At 37.1% G+C, this 18,243-nt stretch overlaps 2 protein-coding genes and 1 non-coding gene across 3 annotated transcripts; all 3 read left to right on the top strand.

The window, feature by feature from the left end:
- Positions 1–294: 294 nt before the first annotated feature.
- On the top strand, positions 295–366 carry trnah-gug (transfer RNA histidin (anticodon GUG)). The gene has a single exon. It is a non-coding gene; the product is annotated as a tRNA-His (tRNA).
- A 680-nt stretch (positions 367–1,046) lies between these two features.
- clptm1l (CLPTM1 like) lies at positions 1,047–12,186 on the top strand. The gene is made up of 18 exons (XM_032581315.1): positions 1,047–1,311; positions 4,182–4,389; positions 4,467–4,561; positions 4,654–4,843; positions 5,542–5,741; positions 6,080–6,158; positions 6,281–6,398; positions 6,489–6,583; positions 6,910–6,994; positions 7,484–7,587; positions 7,803–7,868; positions 8,081–8,131; positions 8,229–8,311; positions 8,394–8,428; positions 8,557–8,612; positions 9,104–9,148; positions 9,378–9,493; positions 9,598–12,186. Exons 2-18 carry the CDS (start codon positions 4,225–4,227, stop codon positions 9,680–9,682), a joined length of 1,668 nt encoding a protein of 555 aa, XP_032437206.1. The 5' UTR covers positions 1,047–1,311; positions 4,182–4,224; the 3' UTR covers positions 9,683–12,186.
- Positions 12,187–13,025: 839 nt separating this feature from the next.
- Positions 13,026–15,331, top strand: rplp1 (ribosomal protein lateral stalk subunit P1). Its single transcript, XM_032581811.1, has 4 exons — positions 13,026–13,255; positions 14,437–14,511; positions 14,885–14,996; positions 15,202–15,331. Exons 1-4 carry the CDS (start codon positions 13,184–13,186, stop codon positions 15,282–15,284), a joined length of 342 nt encoding a protein of 113 aa, XP_032437702.1. The 5' UTR covers positions 13,026–13,183; the 3' UTR covers positions 15,285–15,331.
- The last annotated feature ends 2,912 nt before the right edge of the window (positions 15,332–18,243 follow it).

Genomic DNA, 18,243 nt, shown 5'->3' with positions numbered 1-18,243 from the left:
TTTGCTCATGAAAAATCAACTTAATATATGAAAAACTGCTTAAACCGGCATTTGGTATTTATATTTAGAAACATTAGTTGATTCTTTATCATTTTTAGCCAGAGTTAAGAGCCATTGTGGATCATCCAAAGAGCCATTTGTGGCCCCGGAGCCGTGGGTTGCAGACCCCTCCTCTAACCAGATATTTTCATTGCAGCGGACATTCAAAGCCAGACAACAAAAACAACGAGCTGCATGTTGCCCTGCTGTATTCTTGAGGTTTCAGTCAGTGTCATACCGACATATTCAAAGCCAGCCGTGATCGTATAGTGGTTAGTACTCTGCGTTGTGGCCGCAGCAACCCCGGTTCGAATCCGGGTCACGGCAACTTTTGGACTCACGCATAATGTCGATAATTAGATAAAGTAAGACTTAAAATAGAAAAACACCAGGAGAAGACAACAAACATGCATTAAATAATTTATTGAGAAAACTGTTTTGTTTGTTGTCTTAACAGCAACTTCAATGTGTTGAGCAGAGATCACGATGATTTGGCTTAGGCCACAAATTGGACAAGGCCAATACTAAAACCAATCAGGTCTGCAGAGGTGATAATCGGAGCTGATCATTTCTGCAAAACTTGTACAGGTCAGGGCCTCAAACATCGCCACACAAACCCAGAACAAAAACTATTTAGACTTTACCTTCCATTTGGCGATAACTCCTCCAATCCACAAGAAAAATAACAAAAAGTCAGTACATATGTGAATAGATTAAATACATAAATAGAGAGGAAAAAAACATTTTTAAAAAAGGAACAGAAAGAAGCGGTCAGACTTATAAGATAATCTGTTATTATTCTAATAGAAATACTTCATTTTATAAAATTAACTGATATAGCCTCTTATTCAATTAATGAAACAAAGCATACCTTGGTATTGTTCAGACTTTCCGTCTTACCATAAATAAGGCAAGTAAACATACGTTAGGACACGTCAGAGCTACCGTTTTTAAATTAAAAAGCGTGCCGCCATGACGCGCTTGTACGTTAAGTCTCGCGTTACTTCCACCCCAAATCTCGTTTAAGCAAACGAACCAGGAAACGAATGGCGGAAATACAGATCTATCTCACGCTTTCAGTCGGGATTTTGTGATATTTTGTTTTTGGAAATAGTGAGCAGCGAAAAACAGGCAGTTGATGCCTTCAGTAAAAACCAGAGGAAGGCTTCAGAAACACAATGCGGTCGCTGTGATCCGTCCGGAGGAATCTGCAGTGAATGGACCGATGGACAGGCAGTGACTGAGAGTGTCCTGTCTTTAAATTTGACACCGGTAATGTTAATGATTTTTCATTTTAAAGTCCAGTCCTTGCAGAAAAATGTAACTTAGTTAATAATTCTCGCTTTCGTCGATTTACAGCACTGTTTGTATTGATTGTGAATATTTAAACCTCACACATCAAAACATATGGACATCCACCAATAAGACTTGGAATCAAAATCTTTAGAGTGCCTTATTATGAATATCAGCCTAATTGTGGTTAATAACAGCTCAAATGGGTCAGCCACTTTATTCTGAGTATTTTATTGCTGTTGTCTGCAAATTTACCAGCTTCACCAGTAAATCACCAAACTGGAAAAGCAAGTTGTAGCAAATGGTCTTCAGATTTAGTTTTGAAAAATGTCTGACTAGTTCTTCAATCCCTATTTTATTAAATAATTAGTACAGGTGCTGCTCAATAAATGACAATATAATTGAAAAGTTGCATTCTTTCTGTAATTCGACTGAAGAAGTGAAACTTATGCATGTCAAATATTGTATGGATTTATTTGATGATTATGGCTTGTAGATGAAAATTCAGCGTGTCATCAATTTAATTCTAATTTCTCTAGACCAATTACCAAAATACAATATTTAATACAGAAATGTCAGCTTGCTGAAAAGTATGTACAGTACTAAGCTGCACACGGTGTGTCTGAAATCATTTTGTATGCATGGTGTGGCATGTAGGTGATCAGTTTGTGTCTCTGCTATGGTGTTGCAGAGCCTTTAGCTCATCGTTTATTATCAGCTCTGGTGTCTCATTTTCCTCTTGACAATACCTCATAGACTCTCTCTGAGGTTTAGATTAGGCGAGTTTTCTGACCAGTCAAGCATACTACTGAAACCATTCTCAACAAAGCAGATGCTGGTACTTTTTGGGAGTCTGAGCAGGTGCCAAGTTTTGCTCGAAAATGAAGTCAGCATCTCCATAAAGTTTGGTCAACAGAGGAAAACATGAAGGGCTCTACAATTTCCCCAAAGTCAACGATTCAGCTGGCTTGAGAGTTAATGAAGCACATAGGATGAAGCACATAGGATAAAATGTCTCTCTAACTCATCAAAAACTGCGAAACTTTACACTTAGACCTCAAGCAGCCTGGATTCTGTGCCTCTCTGCTGCGACCAAATGAAATGCAAAACATACTGTAAGAGGGAAACAATTCTTCCATTTTCTCCTTTGCTTAGATAAGGAAGTTATCTAGACAAAGTTATCTGATTCAAACATGAATCAGTTGTGACGGACTCCATTTCTTGTGAATCTGTTGTTAGCTATTTGTCAGGCTTTATTTCACAATTTTCTGAAATCGGTGGTTTTCCTCGATACTTGTGCACCTTTTCTACCACACTTTTTCTTTCCACTTAAGTTTTCATTAATATGCTTGAAAACTAGGTTATTCGGAAATGATAACTTGTGACTTACCCTGCGCATCACATTGTTCGTCATTCCACTGACAAAAGATACGTTTTTGGTATTAGAAAAATCCCTTTTCCATTTGCTGTAAGCAATAATTATCAATTGACTGGAATCTATTATAAATCCATTATACAATCTCCAATTTATTTATTAGGTACACCTTGCTTCTACTGTATTCAATCTCTGGTTACCTTCAGAACTGCCTGGTTCTAGATGGCACACATTGCTCTGAGATTTTTGTCCCTATTGATATGGTAACATCACACGTTACAATGGATTCCTCGGCTGCATAGTGCATACCCATGATGCGAATTTCCTGTTCCACCACATCCTAAAGGTGCTCTGTTGCACTGAGATCTGGTGACTGTGGTGGAGCACAGTGAGTGAACTCATTGTCATGCTAAGAAAAACCAGTTGGCGATTATGGTGCTTTGTGACATGCTGTGTTATCCCCTCTGGAAGTAGCCATCAGAAGACGAGTACTCTGTGGTCATAAAGGGATGGAAATGGTCAGCAATCATACCCAGGAGTAGGCTGAGACTTTTGTACAATATTAAGTTATTAAGAAATCCAAAAATATTCCAATAAAATATCGCCCACAATGATGCGCAACCACCTGCAGTCTGAACTCCTGATCTATCATCTGAACTGTGCAACTGAAGTAGAATTTTTTTGTTTTCTTTTGATGAGCCCTTGTGAATAAGTGCCTCTGTTTTCAGTGTTTAGCTGAAAGTAGTGCAACCTGGTGTGGTTTTGTGCTGTTCTGTCGCTTCGATGTTTAACATGTCTTCAGAGGTGATATTCCTTATACCTTGGTTATAATAAGTAGTTATTTTAAGTTGCCTTTGTTATTTTTGAATTGGCCCGAACTCCTCTAAGCTCTGACACATGCAATGCATTTCTATCCTCATAATGGCGGGTCACTGGATGTTTTTTCTTTTTTTTTGTTCAAAGTCGCTTCAACTCTCTCTCCTCTTCATCCTGATATTCAGTTTGAGCCTCAGCAAGTTGTCTTTACCCACTTAATGCACTAAGAAATGCACTTTGCTTTTGGTTCTGGCAAGTGTACCTAATAAAGTCCATATCAGATAAAGTCCTGATAAAGGTTTACCTCTAACAGGTAAACCTTTTATGGATGCAAACTTGACTAAAAACCCACCTGTTTAGGATTGTATTTGAAACGTAATCAATTACAAATTTATTGATGGAACCTGACTTAATGTCGTGTTTTGATTGTTGATTCTATGTTGCATTGTGTTTCTGTGTTTGATATGATGTGAAGCACTTTGAAATGCCTTGCTGCTGAAATGTGCTATACAAATAAAATTTGATTGATAAAATTATTGAGTTTCCTCTTTTGATCAGAATTACCTAATTGTATGATGAATTAAAGTAAAGCTTTACTTTAATTCTCACGTTCCTTCATGATTAACCGAATCTTTCATTTATAACTCTTACTATGCAGACGTATGGCCCTGCTGCTCAGCTAGCTGAGGCAGTCGTCGATCATGTTTCTGAAAACCTCCTTCACCACGCTGATTGTCGGCGTGTTCGTGGTGTATGTGCTCCACACTTGCTGGGTGATGTATGGGATAGTGTACACCAAACCCTGCGACAGCCCTAAAGCAGACAACTGCCTCACGCCCTTCCTGGCAGGGAACCCAAAACTACAGGTCAGTTGCCGTTAACGATTCAAACATGGCGCCGTGGGTGGCTTAAGTGATGTGTAACATCTCTTTCTGCTTGTTAGTTGAGTATCTACACCTCGGTGAAGCCAAACGCAGATGGAGGCCATACGCTGATTCACAGAGAGGAGGACTTCGATGTCAACAGCAAGTTTGAGAGGTAAGTATGCATTAATCAAAAGGAACAGCTGTCCATGTTTGTGATTTGGACACAAACTGATGAATTCATTTATTTCACGTGTTTCCCTGTAGGATCGTCAACGTCTCACTCCCCAAGAAAACACGTAATAATGGAACATTGTATGCGTTAATATTCGTCCATCAAGCTGGTCTCAGTCCGTGGCAGGACCCACGACAGGTCCACCTGGTGGCTCAGCTCACCGCCTACATGGTCCCAAAGCCTCCTGAGATCTCTCTGATATCTGGAGAAGATCAAACACAGGTACGTGACTTTCTGCTGTTCCCTCGTCCTCTCTGAGACTGCTTGATGTGCTACATAGGCTAAGCTAAAGCAGGAATGCATTGATCCCTTATGGGAAAGTTGCAGTAAATGGCAACATGGTTGTTAAAATGTAAGTTAGTCTGTAATTACATAAAGTGGGACTCTGTACTAATTGGCTTTGTTTAAGCAATTTAGGTCCTAATCCCAAGCTTTTCTTTGACCCATCTAGTCATATTATAGACACAGGTACGCAGTGACTATTAGGGACTGTAGCCAAGTGGTGACATAAATATTAAGTTGTGTCTCATCAGCAGAGGTACAGTTAAAGAGGCCATAATTCTCTATAATCTTGGTTTTGGGGCACATCCATGTAGATATTAAATGAAATGGGCCAAGAATGTAGCCTTGAGGAACCCCAGATGGAATTTTTTATTTTTATTTTTTCAAATTACAAGCCTTAATTTGAAAATAATTACTGCCAAATTAGCACAGTATCAGAAAGTCCCTCTTCTTTCCCAGTCTTTTCATCCCTATATTATGATTGGCTATGTCATCTGAAGCACTGAAATCCAGTGATATCAAGACAAAAGTTTTTGACAAACTTCTTTCTCTGAACATGTACATGAAAGCATTAAATAGAATGTCTATCTAAAAAGGAGGAAATTCATCAGTCAACTACCTCTGTCTTTGTCCAACAGGGTCAAAAACAGGAAGATCAGAAGAAGAAACAGCGTGATGCCAGCTCTGGAGCAGGAACTAGAGCTAAAGGTGGAGCCACTGCTTCAACGGATCACCCAGTTTCTCACTGGCGCTCCCGTCTAACGCTCAACATCGTTGGTGACCACTTTCTGTTTGACAGAGAATACCTGCCAAGCGACGTTCACAGATACCTCAGAGTGTAAGAGAGAGACTAATTATATTCACAACAATGGCAGCTAAGCATAAAGTGTCAAAAGGTGGAGATCATGCTGTGCTAAATATATCTAAAAAAGTTCAATGATATTGTTTTAATAAAGTACTCACTTTTTTAAAACTCATTCATCAAGTTTTATCACTTAAATTTATAGAAGAAAAATATAGTCACAAAAAACATCACAGTTGGTACTTTGGTGCATATGCTCTGGGCTTTATGACAAAACTGAAATGTTCAACAATAAATCTCAACAATAATGGTGCAGGTTGGATTTAAGCAACAAAAAAATATATCATTAATAGTTTTATTTGTTGTCGTTTTAGATTCCAGAACGGGAAGAAAATGGTGTATCTACCTCTGCTGTTTGTTGACGAGCTCAGCAATAGGGTCAAAGACCTCGTGGTGAGTTTCAACCTTTAAACAAACATCATGCAACATACTGCTACTTTAGGAGCAGTAGTATTAGGAAATCAAAATGATGGCTTTTTAAAAAAAAAAAATGATTTTCATGTTTAAAAATGTAGGAGATCAACAGCACTTCCACAGAGCTCCCTCTCACCGTCCTCTATGACTCCATCTCTCTGGGCAGACTTCGTTTTTGGATCCACATGCAGGATGCTGTGTACTCTCTGCAGCAGTTCGGTAGGCTGAACTTTCTGTGACTTGCTCTCATAGATATCTACATGATGTCCATAATATCTAGCTAAAATATCTCTTTCTTTTTTAATGTAGGATTCACAGAAAAGGATGCTGATGAGATTAAAGGCATTTTTGTGGACACCAACCTGTATTTCCTGGCTCTCACCTTTTTCGTCGCAGCCTTCCATGTGAGTTTTAAAAACGCAAAGAAGGTCCATGGTCGCTCTGGAGGAGCTGCAGAGATTAACCGACTCCACAAATCTGAACTTTGTTGGAAAGTGGCAAAAAGAAAGCTACTGATTTATTTGTAGCTTGTGACAAGAAATGTTGGTTAGAAGAAATGATAGTGGCAACGTAATGCTGTGGAGATGTTTTATTTTGACATGAACTTCATTTTAACTGGTCCAAGTTAATATGAAGATGGGTGGAGCTAAATACAGAAAAATCCTGCAAAAAAAAAATACACTGGAGTATGCAAAAGACTGTTTTAAATTTGTCTGTCACTTTTTTTTAGCTTCTGTTTGACTTCCTGGCCTTCAAAAACGACATCAGCTTTTGGAAGCAGAAGAAAAGCATGGTGGGAATGTCCAGCAAGGCAGGTAGGAGACTTCACACCACTCACCTTTACTCTCATCAGTACGGCACTGGAGAACCCGGCACAAAGAACAGCTGGAAATGTGTTAATCCAATGGAAACTAGAGGATGTTTTTGATAAATCTGTGGAGAAATGTGTAAAACAAGGTAATATACAAGCAAGGCATCATCTGTGGATGCTCTGGACTGATAAGCAGCCATATGTTGCATTTTGTTCGCCTTTACAATTTTAGAGGAATGGAAGCTTTTATGCTGTTGTTGAACACATTTTCTCAGGAGCCATGTGGAAAACAGTGTCTGCACATAAATGACACGTTGAGAATAATTCAGTTCCTTGATATTTTTTTTATAGGGGAACAAAATTTCTCCATTAGTCTTGTGAATAATATGATGTCTAGATTTATTAACTCCAAATCTGAATTTTGTGATTTGGTTGCAGTCTTTGACTGAACCATTTCTGCACCTCCTGATGTTTTTATTGTTCCTTATTTCAGTGCTGTGGAGATGCTTCAGCACCATAGTGATTTTTCTCTATTTGTTTGACGAGCAAACGAGCCTCCTTGTACTCATACCTGCTGGGATCGGCTCTGTAATTGAAGTAAGGACACACATACACACACAGACATCGATTGATAGAAGAAAAGAAGAAGAAAAAATAAAACTGGTTTAGGCCCAATAGCAGATATTTTTGCCTTCAAGTGAAAGGCAAAATAACAAAACTAAAAATCAGTGGGTATAAATGAAGTTCCCTCTCACCTTTAAGAGCACAGTTTTCATTTCTTTCTTAAAATCTATTTATTGTCATTTTTGCAGGTGTGGAAAGTAAAGAAGGCCTTTAAAATCCAGATTTTCTGGAAGGGAGGCAAACCAACATTCCTGGTAGGTGTGAAACTAACTTCAACACAACATCCTTAACATCCAGAAAACCATCTATATGTTTTCTGCAGTTGAGAAAATTATCTAATGTTTTATTTATTTCAGTAATTTAATTCAAATAGTGGATTCATGCAATAGGCGATTCATTGCATTGTTTTTTATGTTAATTTTGACAATTATGGCTTGCATTACACTTTTTGCTTTCCTTGGAACAGTTTGGGAAACTAGACGAATCAGAGCGGAGAACAGAAGAATATGATACTCTGGTAAGAAGCAGCAGATCTGCATTTGGATGGAAAAATACAATGTAATAGTAGCAGCTCATTAGCGGACATATTTATTTCTTGTTTTTCTTTTCTTTAGGCCATGAAGTATCTCTCATACCTCCTTTATCCTCTGTGCATCGGAGGAGCAGTGTACGCACTAATATTCCTGCGATATAAGAGGTAACGGTGTACAAACTCAAAAATGAAACATTATTTCTTTGTAGAAGTCATGTGATGCTGATTGCACATTGTTCTCTTTCAGCTGGTACTCATGGCTAATCAACAGCTTGGTGAATGGTAAGCTACTTTCTAAACAAAATATAAAAAAATACCCTTATTAAACAATTATTTTAATTTAATACCGATATTGACATGCATCATAATTATCATCTTAAATGTATTTCTTTTGGCTCTGGAAATTTCAGGTGTGTATGCCTTTGGTTTCCTCTTCATGCTTCCTCAGCTCTTTGTCAACTATAAGGTCAGTATTCTCAGTCAAGATTTTTTATATATCATCAATTCACAACAAATATTAGTCCAAGGTTTTTTTTACAGAACTTATATCCTGTGATGTAGACTCCAGTTTGGTCCTAATTCTCTTCATATGCATCAAATTTATGCCACTACAGTCCAGTCATACAGTAAAACTCAGATCCTGTTACTTATAGAAAGGAGGCAGAAGACAAATACAAATTAATGGCACCAATAGCTCTGTCCGGAGAAGGAATGCAGCTAAACAAAGACGCATATGGAGATTCTTTTATGTTTACATGTTAAAAAAAAACACAGAAAATGACTTAGACTAGAGCAGAGTTGGAACAGAGAAAGCTCAGACGTGGTTTACGTCAAAGACGAGAAGATTTGTTAGATTAGAGTTGCCTGATCTAGATCAATAAATATTTCTTGCATGTTTGTTTTTCAGCTCTTACCTCATAAATAAACTCTTATTTGACTTATTAATTTACTCAACAGCTGAAGTCTGTGGCTCATCTGCCTTGGAAGGCTTTCATGTATAAGGTACAATCCTTTTCTGATTAATATATTTAATAAAACATACATTTGTAAGGTAATCTAGTTTCTTCCTACAGTCCAAACACATTTGCTTAGTTAGTTGACAACACTAAAGATGAATGGATGGATGTGACATTTCTATGATGGATAATTTTCTTTTTAAATGTAAATACGTTCAAAAAATGTTTTTCTTCTTAAAGGTTTGAGAATCATATGTGACTTTGACTGTTCCCAGGCATTCAACACCTTCATTGATGATGTGTTCGCCTTCATCATCACCATGCCAACATCCCACAGACTGGCCTGTTTCAGGGACGACGTGGTTTTCCTCATTTACCTTTACCAGAGATGGTAAACACACAAATACACCTTTTATTATCAACTCGCATTCATATTCCTAATATGCTAATAATAATAATCATGAATATATTTTCCATGTCACTCTATTTTGACAGGCTCTACCCAGTGGACAGAACAAGAGTAAATGAATATGGCATTTCGTATGATGAGAAGCCCAAAGGGAAGGCTCACAAGGACTAAAATGAAAATATAGGTTTTAGCAGATTTCTACGAGCTGGTACCTTCGGGTGTCATCTTTTCGTCCATCATATCCACTGACACTTTGGCAAAGTTTGAAGGTTTAATCGCTTGCACGTCATTCCTCACTAGCAGCAACTGCTAAAAACTTGAACATCGGTAGATGACCGGTATATAGCCAGTGTTTGGTTTGTCCATTCTGGGCTACTGTAGGAATACGCCAGGGCATATTGATGGCCTTGGTGGAAGGGAAACCGGGTCATCAGTTAGTAGAAATGTTAAAGATTAAAAAAAAAAGTTTTATTCTAATTAAAACATTGATCAACATTAATTTGAATTTCTTTCAGTCGAACATCCTGAGTTACAGACACTTGAACTTGTACTAACTTCAAACGAGCTGCGTCTAATGTGCCAGTCTGTTATAAATGGACCAGAACTGTTATCGTTCTTTCAATTTTAAAACTGTGATATTACATGAAATCAGCTAGCTAAATCTGTGGAGCGAACATCAAAATAGATGCGAAAACCTTGTGTGAGTTTGGAGAATGGCCTGCATCTAAACAAACACTGTGGTGTGACCCAGTACACTAATGGCTGCAAGAACTTTACTACCATATCACTATACTGGCTTATATTCCACCGCAAACTTGTATAATTCAAAGCAACAAATAGTTTTTTTTATTATTATTTCAACAGGTTTGGTATTTAGAAGTACACCCAGCAGATTTTGAGCCACTCAGTTAAAAAGTATCATTCATCAGGAACTATACTGTACTGTTTCGCAGTACTTTTAAATAGAGTATGCCTATTAAATAAATAATACAAAGAGAAGAAGGTAACATTCAGAAGCTAAGTGCAGAGATTTCATTGTTGCATTGACTTGTATCTAATCTGAGACCATTGTAAAGAGAGACCTTTTTAAACTAGCTTTTTATTGCAAGAGTAAAATTATCTAAATAAAAACTGGAATAAAGACCAAAAACATCTTTAAAGTGAGCTTTCACGTCATTTTCAACTAAACTTCATGGTAGTTGGGGTATCGTGAAATAATCTCAAGCCTCTGTAAATGTTGATTGGAAGGTAAAGGTTTAATGCCACGGAAAATGTAGGATTTCTTGAGAGTTTCTGAATATTAAAAGGATAACTCTGTTTATTTTGAAGTGGGGTTCTGGTAAAAGGCAGATAACTTTCCTGACATCTCTACTTAATCTAAATCCATATTAGCTGTTCCGGATTCTGAAGCCAACAGATAATACTGGAGGGGTCAAGACCAAATACGACTTCTAGCATCCTAAACAGCTACAGTCTTAAAAAGCATTATTGTGGTTTATGCAGTGCGGTTTTATTAACCTTTAAAAAAACCCATCAGGTTTCCATTGACCGACTATTTACACAGAAACCAATTTCTGTCTAAACAGGAAATAGTGATTGGAGGCAGTGCGCCATCAATGATCTTCCTGTGTGAAACATGTATTGAGAACTCAACGTGTAACGTGCTTGAGGTTCATATTAGCTGTCTAATATTAACAAAAGCTTTTTAAAAAGCTAAAATATTGTTCGGTTTTAAATAAAGTAGTTTTCTGTTAGTTACTATGACTGGAAACTCAGTATGTGTTTTACAAGGAAAATAACTGGAGGGGCACGACCTTCTAACTCCATTTGCTATTTAGTGTAATGAAAACATGACAATAGTTCAGTTTTGTAATATGGCATTCACATAAACTGCTGTAAATTGTAAAACTGATTTTGGTTTAAGATGGTAAAAATCCACTTTGGTCTTGGCCCGTCTCTGACCATCTATCAGCTCCTGTCCTTGAGGCCAACTAATGTGGATTTACACTAAATAAAGCTAACAAGGGGGTTATTTACTGCAGGTACGAAAACTGCTTGGAACCTTTTAACTGGACCACACTTCAACAAAACTGAACTGTCCCTTTAAGGGTAATAAATTCAGTAACGTGTGAAGTTGCGTTTGTATGTTTTTGTTCTCCAATGGGTACGTTTTATTTTGCTGTTAAACATGATGGTACACTGACATTCATTCACCTTTCACCATCTTTTTTTTTGTCTTCTTTTCTTTTTGTACATGACAGGGCCAAGAAAATATTTGTGCCAAATGTGCGAGTGATTCTTGAACTGTTTGTTAGCATTGAATGTGCAGCATAAGTGATCCATGCAATGTTTTAGTGGACACTGACATTTTGGAGGGAAAACATTGGTGGTAAAGCTCAAGGAAAGTATTACAAAATCTGGACCTAAACCATCATAATTTTTACTTCTTTACTTATGCCTATTGTAAATGTTCCTTTAAAGTGTAAAGACTCTTTTAGGAATCAAGTTATTAATTTTTCAGATGTCATGAGATTTGTACGGGAAAAAGGTGAAAAGAACTGCGTTCCAAGCTAAATGCGGTTAGATCAACTTTTGAGGAATTTTGCCTTGAATTTGTTTGAAATCATTGTAATGTTTGTGTTTTTCATTGAAATGTAATAAAAAGGCTGACATCATTTACTGTATGCATTTTTCTTACATTCATCCTATTGTTGCAAACTCTAAGTGCTATCTTGTCAAACCATTGAGATATCAGTTTTTTATGCAATTACCTTTTGTTAATACACGTTAACCTAAATGGCTTTATTCAAACATTTTGAAGCTTTCCTGGTTATTTTCTTCCTTTTCAACAGACAGATTTTAGAATATATTGTGTGCTGTGGATCAGCACTTTAGATCAATCCACAGGAGTGTGAAACTATTTTGTGCAGGAATACAATAGAAGCATAAAGTATAACAAAAGAAAAAATTAAAAAACTGTTTTTACTCCATTCAGGAAGAAAAATCTAAAATGTTTCTAAATAAAAAAACAAAAAATTCTCATTTATAATATTGCAGTTTTAAATGGTCAAAAACCAACACAAATAGACCAAATAAGTGATGTCAGTGGAAAGTAGTAAATGTTTTTGAAACTTTAATTAAAAACTGAAAAAAAAAAATTAAGGATGCATATTTGTTAAAACCCGTCCTCTCAGAAGCTAAGCCTCTATCCCAAACTTTTTCACAGCCTCTAATAGATTTTCTTCCAGGATTTCCCTGTATTTAGCTCCATCTGTCCAAAATGAAAATAAACATTTTGAGGCATTAACAATCATTAGTAGTGATAGTTCAGATTATAACCACTACAAAATGTGAGTAGAATAAATTACAAACTTGATTTTAAACACCTTAATAAACAGATTCATTAGTAAAAATGTAAAAGCTAGAAAATCATTTCGAGTCCGACGGTTAAGCGGATTTTACGTTATGTGCGTGATTGCGTCACCGCCACGCAAATCAGACGTTTGGTACATAAATTGAAAGCCCGCCCCTCTGCCTTTCCTTTTCCGCTGTAGGAACGTTAACGTGCCTAAGGTGCTCGGTTCTTCATCAGAAGCTAAGGCCCGCAATCCGGCGACTAGCACCGTCAAACTTAGGCATCCGAACTCACTACTTTGAAATCCAACATCTACAATGGCCTCCGTGTCCGAGCTCGCCTGCATTTACTCCGCTCTGATCCTCCACGACGATGAAGTCACCGTCACCGTAAGTCTCCCGGTCAGAGTACTCCCGACAGCCGGGGCGCTATCTGCTAGTGGCCCATTAGTAACGGTGTGGTGGTTGTTGGGTTACATAATTAATATCATATACAATTTAAGTTGGTGTTGACTTAGCGGTTCTTCAATACAAGAGGCCGATAACTACATGATGAAGGTGGACCTAGAGGCGTGTAAACAGCCGCTTGTGCCGGCCAATATGGCGGCATGCTTGTAGCTATCATTAGAATAGAAATGGCCTTTATTGTCCCTCAAAGGAGAAATTCAGGAAATATACAGGAGGTCATTTTCGAATAAAAAGTTTGTTTTGACAGGTACTGCAGGCGGTTTTATGTATTTCACAGAGCTGACAGAGTTGGAAGTCCCAAATATGTCTGGTGAAATCAAAAAATGTGGTGAATTTGCTTTCTTGGTTTCAATAAATGGAGCCAATACCTCAGCTAAAAAGATTTTGAATACCTGCTGAGCTGCTGTCATAATATTATGGCTGTGGGATCAGATGGTGTGTGTAACTACATGTGCATGCTGGTGAACTGAAGACAGGCGATTTACATGGTATCAATAATTTATTAAGACATTAGATTAGATTCTTGGTTTATATTGAACAGTTTGAATAGTAGTGACCCAAAGCAAATATCATTGGTGGTACTTGGCATAATTTTATTTTATTCCACCCACATGTTACCCTTACATTTTCATCATATTTTCTGTTATGACTGTCTTGATGAGTAGAATATTATTAGTTAATTGACTTGTGAAAGCACTTTAGGCTTGGTTTGTTTCTGCTATTAAAAACAGCAACTGAGAACACTACCTTGAAATAGTCATTCTAGTTGTACTCTGCTAAAATGAAACTTTAAATTGTTAAAATTTTATTTGGATAGATAAGACAGCTCAGGTGTTAGATAAGGTATACATTTACTGCCTGTTATTATTAAAAAAGGGACGCCTCTTAAAGTAATTGAACATAATTTTGTTAAACTAAAGGATTCACTGGCTGTTGATTGCAGGGATGAAGCAAGAATGGCTGTCTAGTTACCTTCTGTTTAGGAATTTAGGACTAAATCAGGTCGTAGGTCATCAAGTGGTTTTATGTTGTTGATGTGTACAACCCCACATAAAGCTTGCTCAATAATAAAAATGGAAAATGTTTCTATTTTCTGTGTTCAGGAGGACAAGCTGAATGCTCTAATCAAGGCTGCCGGAGTCACTGTGGAGCCATTCTGGCCAAGTCTGTTTGCCAAGGTAAGATCGCGGCACATTAAAAAACATGATCAACTCTTTTGGTAAATGATGAAATACCATTGGGATTTTTGTAAGATCATAACTTTCAGCAAACGGCATTTAATAGTTTAGCTTTTCATCATGTAATTGACTTGTAATAGTGCTTAATTCAGCTAAATGTTTTTATCCTCTCTAAAACTTGGCCGAATTTATACGTCTCATGAACTTTTCGTTGATCGTTGATGTGGCGGAATTTAATCTGAAAAATTTAGAATCAAACGCACTGCCTGCCAAAAAGTAGATAGTGCTGATATTTATTTTAAGGTAAACTGCTGAGACTTTTGATTGACGGAGAGCTGAATAAATGAAGTAACTTTGAATTCTGTCGTTGTAGGCTTTGTCCAGCATCGACATCGGCAGTCTGATCTGCAACGTTGGAGCCGGAGGAAGCGCCCCCGCTGGCGCGCCTGCCGCTGGACCTGCTCCAGCTGGTGGTGACGCCCTAGGTAAATGACCTTAACATTTACTTGTATATTATGGATATGGTCACATTCGTGTACTTTTCCACAATCTGAATGTGATTTAATTCCAAAATGGTGTCTCTCCAAGTGTTATAAGCTATACTTTTGCATATGACTGAAAGATCTTTTTCAGTGTAGATTCTGTAATGTCATATTTGTGTCTCTAAACTTTTAATGTTCATCTCTGCAGCTAAAGAAGAGGAGAAGAAAGAGGAGAAGAAGGAAGAGTCTGAGGAGTCGGACGACGACATGGGCTTTGGTCTCTTTGATTAAAATGGCTGTTTTTTAAGAAAACACAATAAAAGTATAAAAAATCTGTATATCGTCTGCTTGCTTGCTGTGTTGGCTATTTATTTATTGGGTTCATTATTTTCTGCATTTATGAGGCGATGCATTATTAAGGCTCTGTAAGTGCCATGGTAATAATTGAAACGGTAAATGGATCTTTAGTGAGATAGTAAAAAAAAAAAGGTGTGGACAGTGACAAAACCTGACACTGATTGAATAAAATGCCTTGCAATAAATTGGCTCAAGATTGTGGGCTTTAATATTTTTCTGTTTTTCAGTGTAATTTGACATGTCAATTGGGTGAGTTATGAAATAACTTTCCAGTCTAAATTTTACATCACAAATGCATCTTTGTAGACTGTATGAGTATCATAGTTCATTCCTGACAAATAAAGGAGGTAACTCAGCCGTAAACACTCTACTATGTTCATTGCCACACACAGTAGAGCCACAACCTTATAAGTTGTGTAAATTCAAACATGTAGGAAAATGTGGAGTTTCGCTGCACACAATTCGAATTAAAACAATGTAAAAAAAAAAAATAATGCTATAATTCCAGTCCGCCACCAGATGTCACTGTTGCCCCCTGGTTTCTGCTCCAAGTACGGCCCAAATTATGAACGAGAATGTTACGCATTTAGTCTTAGTATAGACCCACTTGACTCGACTTGTTTGAGTAATTAACTGTACAGACTGGTGATCAACAAGTTGTAATGTTAATGCAAAGCGAAGCTGTTAGGAACTGCTGAAGTCCAATGAAGACAAACCGCGATGATTAGATGAGACAGCGCCCCCATCTCTCCCTAGTGGCCAAAAAGTGTGTTACATCCGTAGCAACAAGAACTGCCATAGAGAATGAATGTAAAAAGTTAAGAGATTAAAGACTTGGAGGTCCACGGGTTACAGTCGGGTAAGACACTTTGATTTTTGTATATGTACCGATCAAAACAACAGAAACACCAGGCATGCTGCCAGTGGCGCAAAAGGTGGCTATGCAGTGTATGCAATGCATAGGGGCGCTGCACTAGAGGGGGCGCAAAAACGATGTGGGGAATTTTTTTTATATAGTCAGCATTTTATGTACTTAACAGCTGTTTGTGTATGAAATGATCAATAACAGAGGAACAGCACTGATTAGGCGCCCCCCTCCCATACAGGCAGCTTGGGCAGCGGCTGAGGCGCGTTTTGTTTTCTTTTAAATTTGTAGTAATGCCTCAACAACAGGGAGTTAAAGATGGGGCGCAGAAAAAACTCCGGGGCCCAAAACAGAAAACGGAAGAGGGGGAAGGATGAAGATGTTGGAGAGACGAAGAAAAGCTTTTCAAAGTGGTTGAAAGACAGAAGGTAAGAAATGTCCGTGTATCAACAAGAGAGTTGTAAATATTCAGGTTAGCTTAAGCTAGCCTACAATGATGATGTTCGCATCCACCTCAAAAATATGTAGTTGCGGCCCTGGCTGCAGCAAACACAGTTTGACTCTGATAATGTGTCGGATGAATGAGCACGTGACGTCAGCGCAGCAGGTGCAAAGAGCCCATTGGTACATTGATCTTGTAGCCAGAGAAACTGTAATCTGTTTTGGATTCTTTAAAGTGGACTGCAAACATTTGTTTTTGTTTTATATTGGCAATAAAAATAAAGGTTTTAGGAGCAGAGCTAATGGTGCATTTGAAATCCATGAAGGCTATGTGTTCCTATGTTTGATCAATTACTATTTAATAAGAGAGTTAGTTTTAGTTTCACTGAATCAATTAAAAGTAAGTCCTGTAGATTTAATATTTCTCTATCTTAATAAAGTTTTGTTCATTATTAAAAGAATGTTAAGATGTCCAGAATCAGCTGCAGCTTGTTTTTTTTTTAATCTGCGCAAAGAAAAATTAACATTCTTATCTAATATTTTAATTCTTATAATTCTACATAATTATTACTCAGATTTTTATAAACATCCTTTGGACCATGCAAAGCATTTTAGCTGTTTCTCTATAAGATCTATTTTCTATTTCCAGTTATTAAGTTCTTCCAAACTGCTATGAGAGCAACTTTGAACACAACGATCATTTTAATTTGATATTTGTTCAAATCATCTTTCCATTCTCTTACTTTGACTCACTTGCTCCTTGCCTTTCTCCTTATTTCTAAATCACCACATATGCCTACTTACCAAACCTACTACTGAGTTTATTAATTCCTGCAAACCATGAGCTAGTAGTTTTCATCATTATTTTTCTTTCTATGAAACTTTAACTGTTTAAAGTTTCCTCATCCTTTTCCTTCTTAAAAACACTTTCATATTCCCCTTTCTTGTGTTTCACATTCCTGTCTGTTACTTGTTTTCCTTTATGACTTTTGTTCCAGTTTTCAGATATTTTTTTATTTATTATATTCATCTACTTATTCCTGTATTTATTTATTTAGTTAGTGTTTCATTTAGTCATCATTTATTTGCCAACACACTGTTATCACAATCTTCTGTTTCCTTAATTTCTTGGCTCTTTCTTTAGTTTTTTATTTTATCCTATAGTTCTAGTTCTATTTTAGTATTTAATTAACCTTTTAACCTGTACTTTACTATCCATTTATTCAGATATTTTGTATTTTATCAGGGTCCTGCCCTTCAACACACTCCCAATATTTTCACTGCTGTTAATCTTTTGATTTACATTTACTGTTGAAATATAAAGCAGTAATTCGTTCAATGGTTGTTAATGGCGCCATCTGCTGTGTATTCTCCAGTACTGCAGTTATTTTTCTACCATTCCGGACAATTTAAATGAATTCATTTATAAAAGTAATTAAACGAACACATATTGAAACACTTCTCTCCACTTCCTGCTATTTTTACCCATTTTAAACAATTTAGACCAGTTTGTCAACACCTAGGCTGATCTAAAAACTGGTTTCTTTTTTATAGTGGGTAACAATAAAAAATACCAATTGTGGTAAT

This window comes from Xiphophorus hellerii, chromosome 13, assembly GCF_003331165.1.
Source record: "Xiphophorus hellerii strain 12219 chromosome 13, Xiphophorus_hellerii-4.1, whole genome shotgun sequence".
In the NCBI taxonomy this organism is placed as follows: domain Eukaryota; kingdom Metazoa; phylum Chordata; class Actinopteri; order Cyprinodontiformes; family Poeciliidae; genus Xiphophorus; species Xiphophorus hellerii.
The sequence above is the reverse complement of the archived record's forward strand: the minus strand, read 5'-3'. Positions and strand labels throughout refer to the sequence as shown.